We start from the raw sequence: 23,199 nt of genomic DNA, 5'->3' as shown, positions 1-23,199 counted from the left end.
TTTATGTTTTATAGGTAAGTGAGATAAACTAACATTTATCTATTCTGTTTTTCAGAATAGATCAAGACGCCATCTCAGGGAGTGGAGTTCGCTAAGAAGCTCTCGATATTGCTGGAGGGCGAAGTAGAGTGGTCAAACTTTACTTCTTACAGGTTCATTTCGGCCAAGCTTTGGCCTTGCCCACCAACTCCTTTAGAAGATTTTGAAGAAGGTTAGTTCGACAAACTCGGTCTCGTCCTCTTTCTTGCGGTCAATTGCGTACGTTGTATTTTGCTCAAGTTTTTATTTATTATTATTCATTTGTGTTTCATATTATTTATTTATATATATATATATATATATATTTTAGACATAGGGGACAATATGAATACCCCGATCAGTGCTCACGAGGCGAGGAAACAAAAGAAGACGGGTGCTGCTTCGACTTCGACCCCAACCCCGTCTATCCCTGCCAATGATCCCGAGGTCGAAGTTACCGGGGTTCATTTGACGTCCGAGATCCCGGTCATTCTGGTGCCTTTTGACGAGGTACCTGAGACGACCGAGGTTGCTCTGACGGACGTCCATGAAGCAGCGTCTTCATGAGCCACGGTCCTGATGAATTTCTTCCGTTGTCGGGCTGAATCTCCATCTTGCGGACCTCCCAATATGGTGGTCACAACGTGGAGCTGCGGATTGGTGGTTGCAGTAGCCGCGGTTCGGTCAGCAGAAGCGGCTGTTCCTCCTCCCTTGCCAGACTGTGGTGGGGCCCGCAGCGCTGATCATACGTAACACGAACTCTTTCAGGTCACCCCGTTGGATCAAAGCCTCGATCTGCCTTTTAAGATTGTAGCATTCTGAGGTCAAGTGATCGTATTTCTGATGGAACTCGCAATATCTAGATCGATCACGAGTCACGGGATCTTTTTTCATTGGAGCCGGGGGAGTGAACTTGTCACATGCGAAAGCCAGGATCCGTTTTGGCGTCGTGTTCAACGGTGTGAACGACGAATACCCTTTAAAGTCTTCCGCAAGTCACGACTTCTGGGGTGCAGGGGGTTGGTTGTTGGAAGCCTGATTCCCCTTATTTCTTCTTTTACGAGATTCGCCTTGCTCATGGCTAGGCTCGTCTCGATGACGAGAGCTTTGATTGTTGCTCTTACGGCCGTCGAGGCAATCTTCGATTCCCATGAAGGTCTTAGCTCGAGTCATCAACTCGGCCATGGTAGCAGGGACACGGCCAACGACTGACTTGAGGAAGTCACTTGTGCGCAAGCCTTCAATGATAGCGGCAATTGCGTCACCGTCGTCAAAGTGGTCAACCTTTTTCGACTCTTCGGTGAATGGGCGAGGTATCGCCAAAGATACTTGCCACTCTCTTGCCTGATTGACCACAGGTACATCTTGGTCTTCTTTTGGACCATGGATGTGGCGAACCGTGCTAGGAACATGTCCTTCAGGTCTTTGAACGAGTGGATGGTTCCCGGCCTTAAGTTCTTGAACCACTCAAAACCGGGTCCTACGAGGGTAAGACTAAAGGCCTGGCACATGGTGCCGGGAGAGACACCCTGCATCGTCATCCAGGTTTCATAGTGCTAGATGTGGTAAGCAGGATTTGATTTTCCATCATAAGGAGCGAGGTTCGGGAGTTAAAATTCCCCGTACAAACCTCAGCCAATATCTGAGCCGTGAAAGGTGAGGAATTCTCCTCAACGACTCCATAGGCACTTCCGCCTATTCCGTATTCCCAGAGATCTCGTACCTCATTCCGAAGATTGTGGATCATAGTGACCACATCGAGACCGGTTTTCGGAGTAACTCCCTATTCGGGAGGAGTCACCTGCCGCCTTTCATTAGACCCTTGACACGTGCGGCGGTTCTTGTTAGTTGGGGCTGCCAGCAAGATGTTGGGTTGGGAGCTCAGTCACTCTCTCAAATCATTGCCACGTCCATTGCGTTGAGCAGTGAGATGGTCCCTGAGATCAAGGCTTGTCGTACAGAGGCGCAGGCTCCGTCTACGACGGCGCGCTCTTCGCGTGCCGTGACTTTCCGCAACATTCTCCCTTTAACCAAGTCGGTCAAGTGCCGAACGTCGGGAGTTCCCCTCTTGGGAGGCCGCAGGTACGTCCCCTGTCTTGGGCAAGGGATTCGAATGACCAGCTTCAAACACGGCAGGGAGTTCCCCATCCTTCGTGAGTGAAGTCTCGATATCCTCCGAATCACCAATACCCTCGTAATCAGGGTCGCGATCACGACTTTCCTCGTTTAGGTTCTTGGTATCCCTGTTGGAGATCACCGCATTATGCATAGGTCGCTTTGCAGCCAGCCGACTGTGGTACCTTGCATTCTTCGCCTTTAGTTGGCAGATATTCTCCTCCAACTCCATGATGCGGTCGTCCCTGCTATCTGGAGATGGAGATGACGAGCGGGTCGAGCTCTCTTCATGGAGCGACTCTTCATCACCATGCGCTTGGGAGCGCAAGAAATATTTTCTGGTCCAAGTGACGTTTTTGGGGTTGTTAATGCCCTCAGAATGTACGGGTGGCTTACTACTCATCTTTTCTCGAGTCCGAGAAAGTCTAGTCTCCAAGAAAAAGAAGAAGATGGATAGAAGGGATTTCGGGCGGAACAGGTTGGGAAGTGCCCTCCTTTTAGCGCCAAAATATTGTCGCACGAAAATGAACAACGATTAACTACCTCGGGCGGTTCGATCCAAGGCCGGACCAAGTGATCGCACCCGGGCCAAAAGTGTGAACTCGAACGTCTCGAGCTAGGTTTTCTTCGATCAACCTACCTCTCAGAGGAGGGAAGGGGTGAGGAGGAGGAGTGACCGTGCCTTTTGTGTATAGGCTGCCTACGTACCCGTGTGTGGGATCAGGTCAGAACGTAGTTCACGGCGTATGTAACACAGAATAAGGCGCGGAGCCTGGGGAGAGGGCGTTCTCAAAGAAGGAGACAGAGCGCGGAGGAGTCCTCGGCGGTGTCTCAGGACTTCAGAAATCGCGGACACGTCTAGCGTGTTAGACGCGTAGGGGATCTTCGATAGAAAACCCTAGGAGCATGCCTGGGCACTAATCTCGGCGTTCGATCAGAGGGAGCGACGTCCGGGAGTCCTACAGACTGCTTCGGAACCTCTAAGAATGAGAGAGAGAGAGAGAGAAAGACTTGTAGAAAGCGCTTCAGGCAAGAAATGGCATCAAGAGAAGCAAAGGGGAGCGAGAATTTGAGCGTATCAATAGGAATGAATTATGTTGCTTCCCCCTCAATGAGAGGGGGTATTTATAGTTGTTTGAGGGCCTTAGGAGGCTCCTTTCTCGTCCATGTGGGACTAGGGGCGCGCGCACCGTCAAGAGAAGGCGCGCAGTGTGTACGCGGCGCGCAACCTGCGGTGCTCGGCGTGCAACCCGCGGAGCGCGAGATGCGCCGCACTGTACGTGGCGCGAGGTCATCCAGGCGCGGCGCGCGCCTGGCTGAATTTTCGTGGGCCTTCGCGGCATTTGTTCTATTGGGCCCGTTGGATTGTTTTGGGCTTCGGATATTGCGCTTGTCACGAAATACAATGGTCTCTACTTGACGAGTAAGATTTGACTCGAGGAGTGTGACTCGAGGAGCGATGCTCGACTCGAGGAGATCGACTCGAAGAGAATGTCCCGAGGTTCAGTTTGAGGAACGAGGCTCGACTCCAGGAGAATGACTCGACTCAAGGAGCGAAGCTCAACTCGAGGAGAACGACTCAACTCGAGGAGCGAAGCTCGACTCGAAGGATTAAGAGTCTCAGTGCGAGGGTTTGTCGGCGACTTGTGATGGAAGGTTTGCCACTCTTCAGGACCTTCGGCCTGACCATCGGCCCTTTGAGCGGCGTGTCTTCTCGGCGCTCCGGGTTTTCCAAAAACGACCGACAACATGTTTTAATATCGTCCCAAAGGCGTAGAAAATCAACATGCTTTTCATTTAAAGACACGAGCAATAAACTAAAACAATCTAAAATAACAATTTTAGTGAATTCATTACTCGAATAAATTCAAGAAAACAATTGTCAAACTCATATTTCAAATAATATGCAGATACTTATACTTTGACCATAGCTCTGATACCATTTGATACAATAGATCTAGGATTAAGAAAAGATTCATCGCTTCTAACAAGCGGTGGAATATTAAAAATTTCTTTTAAAAACTCGTAAACGTTTTTGTTGGAATCGATCTAGGGTTTGAGAAAAAGTTTAACGCTTCGTTAAGCGGCGAAATTTTAAAAATTTTCTTTTTAAGTAAAACTAGTTTTTACTAACCTAGACAAGAGCATGTACATGTAAATAAAAACTAATATGAGCTATTAAAAGTTACTAACCTTTTTGATGCTTGAACGTTGATGAGCCTTTGGAAGGTTGGCAACGTTCGTCTCCCCTCGCAGCACGTCTCTCTTTTCTTTCCTCGGGAACTCGAGCAACCACGATAGTTTCTATCACTAAATCACTCGAAAAGAAGGAATTAGTGAGTGGGCACTTTTAAACACTACGACTTGAGAACGAGTCTCGAAGTCGCAGAGCTAAAGACTAGGTCGAGTGAGGACCTAGGTGCCAAGACAAGAGAAAACCGAAAATAAACTAGAGAGAGAGAGAAGAGGACTTCGGCCAAGTTCTAGAGAGAGAGTCTCTCAAATCTCTTAAACTTGGATGAATGAATTGTGAGGAAATGTGGCTCCTATTTATAGGAGAGGTCTCACATTCAATAAGGTAGTTTCCTCTTCTATAGAATATCACATATTCATGAGCAAAAATCCTTCATTTCCCATTTCATGTTGGGCGCCCAAGGCTGCCTCCTAGAGGCTAGGATTTGTTTCCTTTTTTGTTCCTTGGCTTTCCCTTTTCTCACTTGGCCGAATTTCCTACAAGCATGTGTGGGAAATTTGTTTCCTCTTTTTCTTTTGGCAAGTATCTAAATACATTTATGCACAAAATAAACTCTCTTTCCTTGGGTATTATGGGCGCCCATTTCACTTCTAGAAGGAGCTTCTAGAAGCTTCTTCATTTATTCATGAGAACATGAAAAAGGCCCATTAAGAGTTTTCAATAAAATTCTTATGAAATGAAATTAATTCACAAGGCCCAATGATCAAGTCATGGCCGAGTGAAACATGTCACAAAATGACCTTGTCAAAAAATTTATTGACATTCATTTCATCCTTATGTCTCAAAAGACAAAAATACCCTTTTAACTATTTTCGTTCTTGTTTTGGCTTAGCTTCCAGTTTAACTATTCCTATCGATGTGATTCGTGACAGTGACCTCATGGACCCAAATGAACAAAGCTTTAGCTAAACACTTGGACTCAAAAGTTCACAAACCTTTTCCAAGTTTAGCTTAATGCCAACTGACTCCACTAAAGAGCTGACACTGAAAATCTCTCGGTTCAAATGAATTTATTTTCTACTCAAGAATTCGACCTAATTATGATGAGCGGATCCACTGAATATTATCTATGTTTACCCTTCATGAATGTCATCAGCTAGTCGGGATTTACTAAATTACCATTTTACCCTTCTAGCTGTTATTTCCTCAACTCCTTTGTCGCTTGTGAATAAGTTAGAAACAATGTATTGACGAGGAGCTAACAAGTCACATTGTTTCATCCAAAAGAGTCAAGACTCAATTTGGACACTGGCCAGTTCATTTATTCACACTCCAAGGAACAAAGCATGAGGTGACATACATTGCATTTCAGCAATCTTGTACATGAATTCCATATCTATGAGAACTTCACAAAGTTACTCATGACAGACTCACAACTTAGTACTTCACCAATAGGCCTTGTTCGGAATCACATAGTGAGTCCGAACTTTGACTTTCTCAAATGAGAATACTAAGGTGTGAAATGGCATGTCTCATTTCAGGATTAAGGTAAGCATGATGCAATTCATACATAGTGACTTCGAGACATAAGAGGTTAAATGGTTTGTTCTTATCTTGTCTCTAGAAGTGCACTGGTCAATTCAGTACCTTCGGAAGATACCTAGAAGAACTATAGAGTTCCTAACTCTCAATGCCTCATAACCAGACATCATAGATTCTTCTAACAATCATACTGAGGTCAATAGTCCTTTGACCCTAAGATTGCGAATATATCGTTTTAAGCAAACTACGAAGAGTTTGTTCATGCAAATCTACATTTGTCTCTTCGTAAGTTGTTAAGTTTGTTTATGGACTAAAAGACTATGGTTTTATCATAAAGCTTCAGACAAGGAAGATTGAATGAACGTTTCAACTTTATTATTAATGAATAAGCAATTACAAGCAAGAGTCTTCGTAAGACTATATGACATCAAATGTACATAAATAGACACTACTACTCTTCTTGTGGGCACCATTGACTACAAACTCCCACTTGACTCAAAGAAGATGTGAGTAGTCCTACATGCCTAATCCCTCTCGAAGTTGGTCGAAGACCAGGTTCGCTAGGGCCTTGGTGAATAGATCTACAAGAGATCTACTTCACCTCCACGTCTCCGCGTTGCGCGATCTCTCGAATCAAATGGTATTTCCTCTCAATATGTTTAGAGCGCATATGGCTTCGAGGTTCCTTTGAGTTAGCGACAGCCCTACTATTATCACAATAAAGGGTCATGGGCTCGTCGACGTTTGGAACAACTTCCAAATACTTAAGGAATTTTCTAAGCCATACAGCCTCTTTGGATGCTTCACAAGCAGCAACATATTTTGCTTCCATTGTGGAGTCAGCAATGCAAGATTGTTTTATACTTCTCCACACAATAGCTCCACCATTAAGGATGAACACAGATCCCGAAGTGGATTTCCTGGAATCCTTATCCGCTTGAAAATCGGAGTCGGTATATCCCGTCATAGTCAGGTCAGTACCTGAGTATGTAAGCATCAAGTTCCTAGTTCTTCGAAGATACTTAAGAACATGCTTAACAGCAATCCAGTGCTCGGGTCCAGGGTTGGATTGGAAACGGCTAACTACGCCAACGGCGAAACAGATGTCAGGTCTAGTGCAAAGCATAGCATACATAAGGCTTCCTACGGCAGAGGCGTAAGGAATTTTCCTCATGTCTTCAATCTCTTGTGCAGTCTTGGGAGACTGGTCCTTAGAGAGTGAAACTCCATGCCTAAAGGGTGTTTGACCCCTCTTGCAGTCTTGCATCGAGAAGCGATCTATCACCTTATCAATATAAGATGCTTGAGAGAGCGACAGGGTCCGGTTTTTCCTATCTCGAAAGATTTGGATTCCCAGAATGTACGCGGCTTCTCCTAGATCCTTCATATCGAATTGCTTTGCTAGCCAGACCTTAACCTCAGATAACTTACCCACGTCATTACCAATGAGTAGTATATCATCGACATATAGTACCAGAAACACAACTTTGCCTTCGTGTATTAACTTGTAAACACAAGGCTCATCTATTGACTGTTCAAAGGCGAAGCTCTTTACAGTTTCATCGAATCTAATGTTCCATGACCTAGATGCTTGCTTTAGTCCATAAATGGATTTAAGCAACTCACAAACCTTGGTCTCTTGACCTTTATCCACGAAACCGTCTGGTTGAGCCATGTAAATGCGCTCGTCAAGATTGCCATTCAGAAAAGCTGTCTTGACATCCATTTGCCAGATCTCATAGTCGAGAGCTGCAGCTATGGATAGGAGTATGCGGATGGATTTAAGCATCGCGACTGGCGAGAAGGTTTCTTCATAGTCAATCCCTTCTTGTTGGGTATAACCCTTCGCCACAAGTCGTGCCTTGAACGTCTCGACGTTCCCATCAGGACCCCTTTTCTTCTTGTATATCCACTTACACCCTACGGTTTTAATCCCTTTAGGAAGGTCTACAAGTTTCCAGACTTTGTTGAAATACATCGAGTGCATCTCAACTTTCATGGCGTCAAGCCAAAGGTTTGATTCAGAACAAGCCATTGCTTGGCTATAGGAAACAGGATCATCCATGTCGGAGACGGCTACAAGAGAGTCTCCATAAGACATGTACCTGTCAGGCTTTTGAGTAGCCCTCCCACTACGTCTAAGTACTACTTGACGAGATTCTGACGAGTTAGGTTGTGTTTCAGTTGGGGTAAGAACAGTTCTTACAGATGAGGTAGAAGCTTCCTCACCCAACTTTTCTTCAAGCACAATTTTGCTTCTAGGTTTCGCATCCTTCATAAAGTCCTCCTCGAGGAAACGAGCATCCGTGCTAACGAAAGTCTTATCGTCCTCGGGACTATAGAAAGTAAAACCTTTGGTTTCCTTCGGATATCCTACAAACAGGCACAATTCTGACCTACTAGCCAACTTGCTAGTCTTTTGCCTCAGCACGTGTGCAGGGCAACCCCAAATTCGGATGCGGCCAAGATTCACTTTACGGCCAGTCCATCGTTCATAAGGAGTACCAGGAACCGTCTTGGACGGAACTTGGTTCAGAATGTAGGCGGCTGTTTCGAGGGCATATTCCCAAAAGGAAAGCGGGAGTGATGAGTAACTCATCATTGATCTAACCATCTCCATAAGAGTTCGGTTTCTTCTCTCTGACACTCCGTTTTGTTGAGGTGTGCCAGGCGCGGTAAGCTGAGAAGCGATACCTTCTTCTTTAAGAAAGTCATCGAACTCTCCAGACATATACTCACCACCTCGATCAGATCGAAGGGTTTTGATCACTTTGCCAGTTTGCTTTTCCACTAAAGCCCTAAAGACCTTAAATACGTTAAAGGTCTCGGATTTGTGTTTAAGCAAATAGACAAACCCATATCTTGAGTAGTCATCAGTGAAGGTAACGAAGTATTCGTATCCTCCACGTGCCTGTTGGTTGAGCGGACCACATACATCAGAATGTATTAGTTCCAGCAACTCAGTGGCTCTTCGACCCTTATCGGAGAAAGGTCGCTTATTCATTTTTCCTTCTATGCAGGATTCACAAGTAGGTAGTGAACCTATTGCAGAGGCTTGGAGTGGACCATCCCTCACAAGTCTCTTAATCCTATCTAGACTGATATGACCAAGTCTTAAGTGCCAGAGGTATGTTGATTTTGTTAGATCGGAGGATTCAGAAAGTTTGATCCTCTTTGGCTCCCTAATTAGATCGTTATCTATTTCGGTGTCTAAAAGGGAAGGTTGAGTGGGATAGATGTAGAAAAGAGCATTCTTCATACATGCATCAGTGACAAAAGAATTATCAGGAAACGAAATACGAATTCCATTCTTAATGAACTTTAAACAATAATCTTGCTCAAGAAGACGAGCAACGGATATTAAGTTCTTCCCAAAGGTAGGAACAAAATAAACATTATTCAAGTTTAAAGTGTGGTCTTCAAAAGACAGCATCACGGATCGCACAGCCTTCGCAGACACCAGGCTCCCATCACCCCATTTGAAACAGAACTCGCCTTCCTCTAAGCTTTTGGTTTTCTTGAAACCATTCAAGGAACAGCAAATATGGTTAGTAGCAGCGGAGTCAAGAATCCACGTTGATACATTATCAGCTACTAAGCATGCTTCGGTAACTAGTACAATACTATGTTCCTTTGCTTTGAGATAGGCGGGACAGTTCTTTTTATCGGCTTTGTGAGGTCTCTTCACAGTTCCAGAGGCGGAGGCTTTTTGCTCAGTAGCATGTGCCTCTCCTTGATTCCTCTTTCTCTTAGTGAAACCTACAGCAGTGTGAAGTTCCTCCATAAGCTTGGTAACAGTGTACTTTAGCTTGTTAATGGAGTAGTTCATCTTGGAGGTATCAAGAGATGCGGGGAGAGTTTCTAAGATCATATCTATGATATTCTTCCCATCAATCTCAGATCCTAGGATTTCCATTTCATTTAGGTAACCAATGATCAGCATCATATGGTCCCTAACAGGAGTCATAGCCTTCATGCGACAGTTCATAAACTGTCGGACTGCTTGTAGCCTTGTTTGACGCCTTTGCCCTCCAAACATCTCAAGGAGATTGTAGAGCATGTCAGCGGCAGTCTCGATGTCACGATGTTGCTCTTTCAGCATATTGTTCATAGATGCCAAGATATAGCACCTCACAATCTCATCGGATCGAAGCCAGGCCGCTAAGGCGTCATTGTCCTCTTGAATTGAATCATCATTCGTCAGAGGAGGACACGGGGTGGTGAGTACCCATTTGTGCTTGTTAACGGTAGGTATTATGTCGAGGTTACGTTTCGAATCTACGAAGTTTTCGTTTTCGAGTTTGATCGAGGAAAGAAAGATTGAGAGATGGTTGAGAGACATATTGCCTATAAGTTGAAACTAGTTTATGATTAGTCTTCGGTTTAGGATTTAAGTTTTATTAAGACTTTTGTAAAACCCAAAGGTGTTATAAACCAAACGATAATTTACTCCCTCAAGAGAAGGCCGCAAAAAATCTCCTTTTATAAGTAAATGACACATCATTAATGCTAAGCCAAGATGTCAGTACATCATTTTGACTAGCCACCTTGTAAATTGGTTTGATCACTCACATCTTTTCGCAGAGCCTTAAGGAAGGATGCTAGGGATTGAGCCTAAGTGTGCAACCAACCACTTAGTCCAAAAGATCAGCTTTGAAAAACAATCCCCCAAGGGGAGGCCTTGCCATCATTGCATCACTCTCGGACGTAGCTCATTGAGCAATGATCGAAGCAATAATGCCTTGGAGTACTCACATTTAAGTGAGGGTCGCAAGAGCGGCTCTTAGTCCCACGTTATTGCATCTTTCACTAGTGTTGGGGATCGCGGGTTACAAACAACGAATATAACCCTCCCACTTAGTTTTTGGAGTTGGTTCATCGACTCTTATAAGTTCGGAAACAAATTTCCTAGTTAGAGAGCGACAGAGCGGACAACTAGAAGAGAATCCTAGATCGACATGTTCAGAGTAGTATTAGTGCATAAAGGCACAAGGGACATACTCGATCTTTTCCTATTTTCTATTTCGGGAAAGTGCGTGAGGGAAGTGTGAACTTCAACTCACTCGAACACTTGAAAGTTTGAGATTACACATCTTTTTATTTTTCGGTTTTGTCTACAAAGAGACCTCCCACTCAAAATTTCAAGAGCATATAGATTTTGAACATATGTGATATAGATATAGTTTTGAAAACATTTTGAAAATTTATTTGATTTGGATGACAAAATATTTTCAAGTTTGAAAGTGAAAACGGTTTTTCAAAATTCAAACTAGTTTTGTAAAAATTCAATTTCAATTAATCTTTCAAAAACAAAACTTTTAATCTTTACACATCATGTTTATAATCATATGAAAAACATTTTTGCTCAAGAAATTTTTCTCATTAGAGTTCTATAACTCATGGTAGTGGGGTTTGAAAATCCGGATTTCTAAAAAACTGGAGTTTCAGACAGCCGCGCACCTCGGAGTAAAATCGCCATAACTGGCGGCTCCGATGTGCTTTTGAGCCGAAACCGGTGGCATTGGACAGAGGACAGACAGAGCTTTAATTTGATTCAAGAATCATTAAATTTCGATTTCTGAGCAGAGAGTTATGCCGCTTTTAATGCGGGTTTACATTCCAGCTCGAAGAAAAAGAAATAAATTAAAGCTTTGTCCTTTTAGGTGCGAAAAAGAATCGAGTGTAACGGAACGTTTTATGAAGTTGTTTAAAGCTTTTATTTGTGTTTTATTAGCAGGGTAATAACATAAAAAATAAAAGAAATAACAACATGCATAAAACGATTCAAGTAAATAAACGAAACTAGCAAGAAAACAAAACTAGTCACAAAATTTACTCGAAAATTCTCAAACCTTTAAAACACGTTTTTCAATATAAAAAATTAAAAACTTTTAGAACTGATTCTAATGTGTTTTAACATCATCCCAAACTCATAGAAAATCAACATGGTTTTTAATTTAAAGGCATGAGCAATAAATTAAAAAAAACTAAGATTACAATTCTAACTTGTCACAAAATTAGTAAACTTTCGAAAACGATTTTCAAGCTCATAATTTAAAAACATGCACATGCATTCCTTTGACCATAGCTCTGATACCATTTGTTGGAATCGATCTAGGGTTTGAGAAAAAGTTTAACGCTTCGTTAAGCGGCGAAATTTTAAAAATTTTCTTTTTAAGTAAAACTAGTTTTTACTAACCTAGACAAGAGCATGTACATGTAAATAAAAACTAATATGAGCTATTAAAAGTTACTAACCTTTTTGATGCTTGAACGTTGATGAGCCTTTGGAAGGTTGGCAACGTTCGTCTCCCCTCGCAGCACGTCTCTCTTTTCTTTCCTCGGGAACTCGAGCAACCACGATAGTTTCTATCACTAAATCACTCGAAAAGAAGGAATTAGTGAGTGGGCACTTTTAAACACTACGACTTGAGAACGAGTCTCGAAGTCGCAGAGCTAAAGACTAGGTCGAGTGAGGACCTAGGTGCCAAGACAAGAGAAAACCGAAAATAAACTAGAGAGAGAGAGAAGAGGACTTCGGCCAAGTTCTAGAGAGAGAGTCTCTCAAATCTCTTAAACTTGGATGAATGAATTGTGAGGAAATGTGGCTCCTATTTATAGGAGAGGTCTCACATTCAATAAGGTAGTTTCCTCTTCTATAGAATATCACATATTCATGAGCAAAAATCCTTCATTTCCCATTTCATGTTGGGCGCCCAAGGCTGCCTCCTAGAGGCTAGGATTTGTTTCCTTTTTTGTTCCTTGGCTTTCCCTTTTCTCACTTGGCCGAATTTCCTACAAGCATGTGTGGGAAATTTGTTTCCTCTTTTTCTTTTGGCAAGTATCTAAATACATTTATGCACAAAATAAACTCTCTTTCCTTGGGTATTATGGGCGCCCATTTCACTTCTAGAAGGAGCTTCTAGAAGCTTCTTCATTTATTCATGAGAACATGAAAAAGGCCCATTAAGAGTTTTCAATAAAATTCTTATGAAATGAAATTAATTCACAAGGCCCAATGATCAAGTCATGGCCGAGTGAAACATGTCACAAAATGACCTTGTCAAAAAATTTATTGACATTCATTTCATCCTTATGTCTCAAAAGACAAAAATACCCTTTTAACTATTTTCGTTCTTGTTTTGGCTTAGCTTCCAGTTTAACTATTCCTATCGATGTGATTCGTGACAGTGACCTCATGGACCCAAATGAACAAAGCTTTAGCTAAACACTTGGACTCAAAAGTTCACAAACCTTTTCCAAGTTTAGCTTAATGCCAACTGACTCCACTAAAGAGCTGACACTGAAAATCTCTCGGTTCAAATGAATTTATTTTCTACTCAAGAATTCGACCTAATTATGATGAGCGGATCCACTGAATATTATCTATGTTTACCCTTCATGAATGTCATCAGCTAGTCGGGATTTACTAAATTACCATTTTACCCTTCTAGCTGTTATTTCCTCAACTCCTTTGTCGCTTGTGAATAAGTTAGAAACAATGTATTGACGAGGAGCTAACAAGTCACATTGTTTCATCCCAAAGAGTCAAGACTCAATTTGGACACTGGCCAGTTCATTTATTCACACTCCAAGGAACAAAGCATGAGGTGACATACATTGCATTTCAGCAATCTTGTACATGAATTCCATATCTATGAGAACTTCACAAAGTTACTCATGACAGACTCACAACTTAGTACTTCACCAATAGGCCTTGTTCGGAATCACATAGTGAGTCCGAACTTTGACTTTCTCAAATGAGAATACTAAGGTGTGAAATGGCATGTCTCATTTCAGGATTAAGGTAAGCATGATGCAATTCATACATAGTGACTTCGAGACATAAGAGGTTAAATGGTTTGTTCTTATCTTGTCTCTAGAAGTGCACTGGTCAATTCAGTACCTTCGGAAGATACCTAGAAGAACTATAGAGTTCCTAACTCTCAATGCCTCATAACCAGACATCATAGATTCTTCTAACAATCATACTGAGGTCAATAGTCCTTTGACCCTAAGATTGCGAATATATCGTTTTAAGCAAACTACGAAGAGTTTGTTCATGCAAATCTACATTTGTCTCTTCGTAAGTTGTTAAGTTTGTTTATGGACTAAAAGACTATGGTTTTATCATAAAGCTTCAGACAAGGAAGATTGAATGAACGTTTCAACTTTATTATTAATGAATAAGCAATTACAAGCAAGAGTCTTCGTAAGACTATATGACATCAAATGTACATAAATAGACACTACTACTCTTCTTGTGGGCACCATTGACTACAGTTTTTACAACCTAGACAAAGTACATGAACATATAATTTAAAATTTTAAAACTACTTTGAGTTTTCACTCGGTACAACCCGCTCCAACGATTTTGAAAGAGAGAGCAGAAGATTGGCGGTCGATCTGGCGGCCCGAGATAAAGAGTTGAGAGATGCTTTAGAAGAGCTTGCCCGATCGAAGAGGACAGCGAAGGGGGATCGTGACCGGGCTGTTCATGCGGCGAAGAAGGCAACTTTGCTAAAGTATCGAGAACAGATACTTAAGCATCGTGCACAGAAGAAGAAGATGGACCAGGTCGTCCTCGTCCTAAAGAAACTCGAACTGTGTCCGGGAACAAGGAATTGATCTCGGAGGCCTTGAAGGGCGAGATCTCAGACTGGGCGGTCGAGATGAAGGATGCTGAGGATGACATCGACACGTACGAGGCTGACTACATGGCCATCGCTGTTGCTAAGATCGAAGACATCCCGTTCACCCCGTACTCGGACCGATCTCTTGCCGACGCCTCCGTGACCGAAGTTGAGACCGCAACCATCAACGAGCATGGTTCGATGCTCGATCGAACTGATGAGGTCCTCAACTCCATCTCGGAGGGGAACGAAGAGGTGGCGGCGTTCACGCCCACTCCAGAGCATCGAGACGTCGAAGTCGAACCCCGGGATCAAGCTTAAGCCTTCTCCAATCGTCAGCAATAATTCCATTTTTTTCCTTTTGTTTTAATTTGGGTAAAATGTTTACTTTATTTTTGGGGCCCATTTTGGGCGAAGTTTTTATTGTTTTTGAGACGATTATAGGGGACTTCGGTACCTCTATTTTATATTTGGATTGTTTTTATTGTTACATTTTATTCAATGCAATTTCATTTCTTAGAAATTGTCAAGTCCTTTAGCTCGCCAAATTTTCTTTTGCATGCACAAATGTTTATATTTTGTCTGTCGTCCAGTCCGCCAAACCGATCAGAATGTGTTCACAAAATTATTTAGCTCGCACCTGAGATAACTTGAATTTGCAAAATCTGTTAAGTCTTTTAGATCGTCCGCACTCGGTCTAAAATGTTTCCCTTAAAGATTTCAAAGAATTCGCTAAGTCTTTTAGATCGTCAGAAGCTAAAAACGGTTTCCCTTAGGCCGAGGTTCTGTATTGGTTCATCGTTCAAAATCTGTTAAGTTGTTCGGATTGTTGCCGGTCCGAAACGTTCCCCCTTAGATTTGAAGCCGAAGTTAGCAAATAAATTTGGTCAAGATTCTGTTAAGTCTTTTAGATCGTCGGAGATCTAAAAAGTTTCCCTTAAGATTTTCGGATGAGGTTGACCTTTCGGAGTGCGGCCTCCGATCTAGATGACGTTGTGAGATGTCGGATCTCGCCAGAGACGTCATGAGGTATTTGCATGATTGGCCTAGTCCGAGATCAGGGTTATCGGCCGAGATGCGAGCTCCGTAGCTCAATTTTTTTTTTTTTTTTTTTTTTTTTTTTTTTTTTTTTATATTTCTTCTTTCCCATTCCCATTCTTTTGGCGAAAATGAGGGTCAGGGGGTTCTAAGAAGCGGGGGGACTGTGCCTTCGTAAAGAAAGGCTGCCTACGTACCCTTATGCAGGGATCAAGTCGGACGTAGTTCGATTCTTACTGGTTTTAGCAGTAGTATTTTTTAAAGTTCGAGACGTTCCATGACCTTAAAACCGGAATTCTGTTGAGTGTTTCAAGTTCATAAACGTCGGGGTATGCTACTTTGCTGACCCTATAGGGGCCTTCCCATTTCACTCCAAGCCTTCCAGCGTTTGCCTCGGCAGTGTTTTGGAAGATTTTTCGGAGGACCAAGTCCCCTACGTCAAATCTTCTCGTGTTAACGTCTTTATTCTAGGGCTGAATCTCGCTTTTCCTCTACAAGATCTAAGGCATCGCATAGTGCCTCACCATTTTTTGGCTCATCCTCAGGTGCGTGCATTACCCTAAGGGTTTGCACCTTGTGTTCAATTGGGATGACAGATTCGACTCCATGGACGAGGGAAAACGGAGTTTCCCCTGTCGGCCTCCGCAGGCTAGTTCGGTAAGACCATAGCACACCTGGCAACTCTTCTGCCCACCGCAATTTCTTGGCATCGAGCCTTTCCTTATGGAATCTACTATGGTCTTGTTTGTAGCTTCCGTGTTTCCATTACCTAGAAGATATCGTGGTGTTGACATCCTTACCTCAATGTTATTTTGGAAGCAAAAGTTTCTGAATGTTTTTTATATGAACTCCTGACCCATTGTCCGTTATGATCTCGTGGGGGTTCCATGTCGACAGATTATATTTTTCCAAATGAATGCTGTGGCGTCGACATCTTTTATCAAGACGAAGGCGCCTGCTTCGACCCATTTGGAAAAATAATCTGTTAAGATAAGTAAAAATCTTAGTCCGCCAGGGGTGACCGGCATTGGTCCCACGATGTCCATAGACCATTTCATGAATGGATATGGCGCTGAGATGGAGGACAACTCTTTTGTGGGTCTTTTTATGTTAGCAGTGTGGCGTTGGTATTGGTTGCAGCGGCGCGAGTGCGCATCACAATTTGCCAACATGGTCGGCCAAAAGAAGCCTTGCCTCTTTATTTTGATGGCGAGCGCTCGCCCGCCTGCGTGATTTCAGCATTCTCGTGATTTCAGGATTCGCTTAGATTCTTCCATCCCGACGCACTTGAGATAGGGTCCTGCGAAGCTTCTTTTAAACAGGCGTCCATCTATGATGCAAAATCTCGTGCTTCTCAGCATGAGTTTGCGTTTTGCAATCTTATCGGATGGGACTGTACCGGTCTTGATGTAATGCAGTATTTCATCTCTCCAATCCCCCCTTCTATTGCTATGACTACGGTAACAGTTATGGCAATAGAAGGCTGTTTGATTGTTTCGACTGGTATGACCCCTTTGAGTTCTGGATCCGAGGTACATGCCAAGGCGGCCAACGCGTTTGCCGAAGTATTCTCGCCTCGAGGAATCCTTGTCAGGGAGAATTCTTCGAAATGTTTCATAAGATCTTTTACGACTTTCAGGTAAGCTTCCATTCTCTCATCCCTAGTCTCGTATTCCCCGGAGTATTGGTTTGCTACGAGTTGAGAATCGCAGAAAGCTTCCACTTTCTTTGATCCGACTGCAGTGGCCAACCTAAGTCCGGCGATTAATGCTTCGTACTCGGCTTCGTTGTTTGATGCAACGAAGTCGAGCCTGAATGATTATTCTATAGTCTCACCGTGAGGGGACGTCAGGTGTATTCCCACTCCTGCCCCTTGCTTTGACGATGCCCCATCCACTTTAAGTGTCCAGGTGCCTTCGACTTCGGTCACAGTGGGTCTTTCCTTTGGGAGTTCGATGATGAAGTCCGCCAAAACATGCGATTTTGCGGATGTCTTCACTCGGTAATCAATATCGTATTCGCTCAGTTCAACGACCCACTTAGTTAATCTTCCCGATTGATTGGGGCTGTGTAGGAAACTTCTGAGCGGATGCGATGTCATTACTATTATGGTGTGAGATTGGAAGTATGGCCGAAGTTTCCGCGCGGCAGAAACGACGGCCAAGGCCAAATTTTCCATAACAGGATATCGTTGCTTGTATAGAAACGACGGTCAGCATCGACTAACGACTTGCTTGTATAGAAGATTGGTCGTTGGTCGCCTTGCTCTTCTCTGACGAGTACTCCACTAACGCCCGCTTGAGATACTGCGACGTATAGGTAGAGTGACTCCCCCGCAACGGGTTTTGCCAATATTGGGGGTGTCGATAGATACTCTTTCAATCTTTAGAACGCCTCTTCGCACTTGTCGTCCCATTCGAGCTTCTTATTTCCTTTAATGAGCCGGTAGAAAGGAAAACATTTATCTGTGGACTAAGAGATGAAGCTGTTGAGGGCAGCGATGCGTCCCGTCAACCTTTGAACTTCACGGCTATTATGGGGTGAAGGCATTTCTCGCAAGGCATGTAGTTGATCCGGGTTAGCCTAAATTCCTCGTTGGGTAACTAAATATCCAAGGAACTTGCCGGATGAGACTCCAAACGAACATTTGATGGGATTGAGCTTCATTTGATACTTATTCAATACCTTGAAACATTCCTTCAAATGCCCTATATGGTTGTTCTCCCTTATGGATTTTACGAGCATGTCGTCGATATACACTTCCATTGTTTTCCCTATCTTTTCTTTGAACATTTTGTTGACTAGCCTTTTGTAGGTGGCGCCAGCGTTTTTTTAGTCCAAAGGGCACGACCTTGTAGCAGTACGTGCCTTGGTCGGTGATGAAAGCTGTCTTTTCTTGGTCGTCTGGATGCATCAAGATTTGGTTATATCCTGAGAATGCGTCCATGAATGACAGGATCTTATGTCCCGCGGTTGCTTCGACTAGCCGGTCGATATGAGGCAACGGAAAGCTGTCCTTGGGGCATCCTTTATTTAGTTCAGTGAAATCAACGCATACCCGCCATTTTCCATTTTTCTTCTTCACGACGACAGTGTTTGCCAACCAATCCAGATATTTTACTTCGCGGATTGAATCTGCACTGTCGGGACCGAGCTTTCGTCTTTTTTGTTTTACAGGTTTAAAACTGGGATTGACGTTAAGTTGGTGAGACGTAACGTCGATGCTTATTCCTGGCATATCTTCGGTTGACCAGGCGAAGGTTGACTTGTTTCGTTTTAAGAAACAGATCAGCTCTCGCCTAATACCACCTTTAAGCTTGGTTCCGATTCCGACGCACTTGGAAGGATCGGAGCCATCGAGCTGTACTTGGACTGTTATCTCGGTACTCGGGGTATCAAGGGATTCGGGTTGTTCTAGCGTAGAGACGCTCTCGGCCGACTCCACGTTCATTAATTGCTATTGTTCTTCTTTAATCGCTTTAGCGCAATGCTTGTGGCTAGTGAGATAGCAACTGCGGGAGGTCGCCTGATTGCCTCGGATCTCTTTTATCCCCTCAAGCGTAGGGAAGTGAATACATTGATGAAAGGTTGAAGGCACAGCCCTCATCCTATGTATCCATGGTCTTCCCAAGATAATATTATAAGGGGAGAGACAGTCGAATACTTGGAATTCTACTATTTTGTTGATTCCATTTGTTTTTACGGGCAACCTGATCGTTCCTAAGGATGGACTAGTTGACCAGTTGAAACCCGTCAATTGGGTTTGTTCTCTCTCGATCTGGTCTTTGTTGATTCTTATCCTGGCCATGGTATCTTTGAAGATAAGATCTACGGAGCTGCCTCCATCGATTAGGACTCTCGCGACCTCACAGTTTGACACGTCAATCGTGATTACGAGTGCGTCGTCCTGCGGATCGGTTGTCCCTATGGCTTGTTTTTCGGAGAACGAGATTTGAACGTCTTGTTTTTGTCTGATTCTGGTGGTCTGGTCACTTAACCAACGTTGATATGCTTTGATTGAGTTGACCGTTCCATTGCAAAACTTTGAGCCGCCCATTATGAAGTCAACCATGTGGTTTGCGACGGTCGGTGGGGAATTTGGTTCCCCTTCCTCATCGGGTCTTGCTCTCTTTGGGGAGGGGTTGTCCCTTCCTCTGTTGTTGTTGTTAAAGACCTTCTTCTTTGGCGGGGGTCCTAGATCAACGTGTTTTAGCTCCCATTTTGCATATTTTTCTGCTAGAGCCTTACGCATGGTTTCACAATTAACCGTGTCATGGCCGTTAGCTTTATGGAGACTGCAATACGCATTGGGGTCCCGTGTCCATTTCTTTGCCTGGGGATCTCCCTCCTTAATGTCATCACCGACATTGAATGTGTAATTAGGAGGGGCGTGTTGCTTTCTGGCATGAGGCATAGCGTCGTGGGGATTGACCCTACGAGGGTTGCCCCATGCATTTACAGGCCTTATCCAAGTGTTCGAGGGCGGTTTCTTTTCAGCCGCACGTTGCCTCTCGTAGGAAGTGAATTCCTCTTCGGCTTTAGCATAATTCGCTGCTTTGTGAATCGCATCTTCCAACGTGAGGGGACGGTTAACAGTCATCTCTAGTTTCAGCTTAGAGTCGTGCCTTAACCCGTTCCTTAGAGAGGTTATGGCAGATTTGTGACATACGTTAGAGATTTTTGAGAGCACATCCTTGTAACGAAGCGGTCGTATCTTCGGATCCCACCTGAGGGTCCGGGGTGTTTTGAGGAGTCGAGAGAGTATTCAACCGGTCGTTAAGAGCACGGTTGGTCTCTACTTGCTGGTCTATATTTTTGGTCAACATCTCCAGGATTGCCCTAATCCCCGGAGGGATCTCCTCTCCAGATTCGTAATGAGTCGGAGTGGAAGACATGATAGAATTTTTTTTTACGAACTGTTTCTTTCGAGGTTGGTCTTTATGAAAATATTTCCCACAGACGGCGCCAAATTGTTGATGTTGATTTTTTGGTCGATCAACAATCACAAATAAAGAAATGCTAAAATATGATATTTATTTAGATGGGTTTTGAAAGACGTCGTATAAGAAACAATATAAAAATAAAAGGCTACAATAAGAGGAAAATATTAATAATATTTATTGATCATGAAATGAATTACAAATAGGACGAGGTGACGAACTCGAGATGTCGAACTCAAGACTGAATAATACAAATATTAGAGATGATCGAAGAAGCATGCTCTTTTCGCTGTAAGCTCACGTGTGCGAAAATTGTCGTCTCCTCTTCTATTTATAGGCGAGATGGAATTTCCTTGCCAAAGACACGTGTTCATCGATCCGCACTCCTCGTCAGGGTTGAAGTCGTCTCAAATTCGGTCTTCACGGCGTGGTCCTTTCTTTGACTGACCGATTCTTCTGGTCAAGAGGACGTGGTCGAGCTGGAGTCCTTCAACGAGCTGGAAAGTGTTGTTGGACTTGGACCGATCTGTCGAGATCGATCTAGGTCCATAATTGATTCTGTGGACCGGTCTTCAAATGGATACTGGGCTTTGGTCGGGCCAAAGCCCATCCGACATAATTATTTAAATAATTGAATTTTTATACCTCCACATAATCGAACCCTCGGTTCGTAGTTGAACCTTTCTTTTATTTTTATTTCTGTATGTAAATAGAACGTTTCTCGTTGATATTCTTTTATTTATTTATTTAAAAGAGTCGAGCTTATAGTCGAACACGGTTTTTAATACATACTTAATCAAGATATTAAATAATTACTTGAATAATCAACGAGAATAATAATATTAATTATATAATTTCTAACGATCCATATCGAAACCAACTTGAAACTAAGACGATTGTCAATCTACAAAACATAACAACACTACAAATAAAATCTAATAACCCACTAACTCGGAGCACTCATACAATTTAATCAATGCTTCGTAACTAACTCGAAAAATAAACCACTTAATTACATCTCAGACTCGAGTCGGAACTCGGGAAATTTTGACTTGCTACCACTGGGCAGAGACTGCCGTAAACAGCCCCCGAGAGCCGCCACAGCGTCGCTGCCGCCCCTGGCCCAACAGCTCGTCCTAACCGAGCCGAGGAACCCCGCTGACCAGCCCCGTTTCGCTGTCACTCGTGTGGCACCTCCACCAATCTTCGGACAGCCTCCTCGCCGTCCCGAGCCGCTGGCCCAAGCCCTGTTCAGCCCACCTAACCAAGCCGAGACTCTCGACAACCAACTCACAACAAGACCAAACTTAACGACCATTTACGAATCCGAACAATAACATCAAATCTGAAACCAATTTCATTTACAAGCTAAATAAACTACATCAATCTCAGCTTCACTAGGCACGGATTTAAAAACAAAATTCTCAGATTTATGGTTTAAATCTGACGGCCAAATCAATCAACATGAACCACAAAGCCCACCAGTTACACGGACAAGCTAATAATTCAAAACCCATACTCAAATAACAAGCAAACAACTCAGAATCATGTCACAAAAATCAAGCTCAACTCCATGTCAAACTCAAACACACGGCCAACACCAATATCACACGGCCAAGACCCAATTCAAAGGCAAACTCAGTCTACATCAAGAACAAACCATCTCAACTATCAGAATAATCATTGAATCCACCTTCAAACATGCGAACATTATCAATTTCGTTCCAAACTAAAACCCCCAAATCAAAAACGAAACCCTAATCTAATAACCCATTTCGCAGAAGAAGTTTTCTCACCTTTATGGCTGTGATAACAACCCTCTGGTGCTCTCGGTCTCGTTTCTCGGCGTATCCTCTCTGTCCGGCGACCTCGGCGCCTCGCGGCGGTGCTCGTCTTCTCGGATGTAACGCGCGCGCGAGGTGGGTGTCAGGTCTCGGTGGCTTGCTGTCGGCCGAGCTTCCTCTTCACGAGCTCAACTCCATCTCGCTCTCTCGCTCTCTTCCTCTCTCTCGCTCTGTCAGCTTCTCTCTCACTCCCGCTCGATTCTCTTCTTCCTCTTTTCTTTTCTTTCTTTCTCTTTCTTTCTTCTCTTCCTTTCCTGGTTGCGTCTTGCCTTACTCGGAAAATGTTGGAATTGATCTAGGGTTTAAGAAAAAGATTAAACGCTTCGGGAAGCGGCGGAATTTAAAAAAAAAAAAATTTCAAGTAAAAACAGTTTTTACTAACCTAGACAAAGAGCAAGTACATGTAATTAAAACCTATTATGAGTATAGAAGTTTACTAACCTTTCTTGAAGCTTGAACTTTGTAGAAGCTTTTGGAAAGTTTGCAACGCTCGTCTCCTCGCAGCACGTCTCTCTTTCTTTCCTCGGCACCTCGAGCAACCACGATAGTTTCTATCACTAAATCACTCGAAATAAAAGGAATCAGTGAGTGGGCACTTTTAAACACTACGACTTAAGAACGAGTCTTGAAGTCGCAGAGCTAAACTCTAGGTCAAATGAGGACCTAGGTGCCAAAACAAAATCGAAAATAAACTAGAGAGAGAGAGGAGTTCGGCCAAAGTTCTAGAGAGAGAGTCTCTCAAATCTCTTAAACTTGGATGAATGAAATGTGAGGAATGAGGCTCCTATTTATAGGAGGAGGATTACCTTCAAAAGGTAGTTTCCTCTTTTCCTATTGCCTTGCACGTCCAACATGCCTCATGAAGGCTTAGGATT

At 43.3% G+C, this 23,199-nt stretch overlaps 1 protein-coding gene across 1 annotated transcript; it reads right to left on the bottom strand.

Annotated features, from left to right (window-relative positions):
• Positions 1 to 18,997: 18,997 nt before the first annotated feature.
• Positions 18,998 to 20,140, bottom strand: LOC149397604 (uncharacterized). The gene has a single exon (XM_089614283.1). It carries the CDS (start codon positions 20,138 to 20,140, stop codon positions 18,998 to 19,000), a length of 1,143 nt encoding a protein of 380 aa, XP_089470409.1.
• Positions 20,141 to 23,199: the final 3,059 nt, after the last annotated feature.

This window comes from Urtica dioica, chromosome 5 (genome assembly GCF_054948205.1).
Source record: "Urtica dioica subsp. dioica isolate 48M chromosome 5, U.dioica_male_clone48M_v1_H2, whole genome shotgun sequence".
Lineage (NCBI taxonomy): Eukaryota > Viridiplantae > Streptophyta > Magnoliopsida > Rosales > Urticaceae > Urtica > Urtica dioica.
The sequence above is the reverse complement of the archived record's forward strand: the minus strand, read 5'-3'. Positions and strand labels throughout refer to the sequence as shown.

What these genes read in the sequence shown, in the direction of transcription:
- LOC149397604 (XM_089614283.1), bottom strand. Translation starts at nt 20,140, where the DNA reads ATGACTGTTAACCGTCCCCTCACGTTGGAAGATGCGATTCACAAAGCA.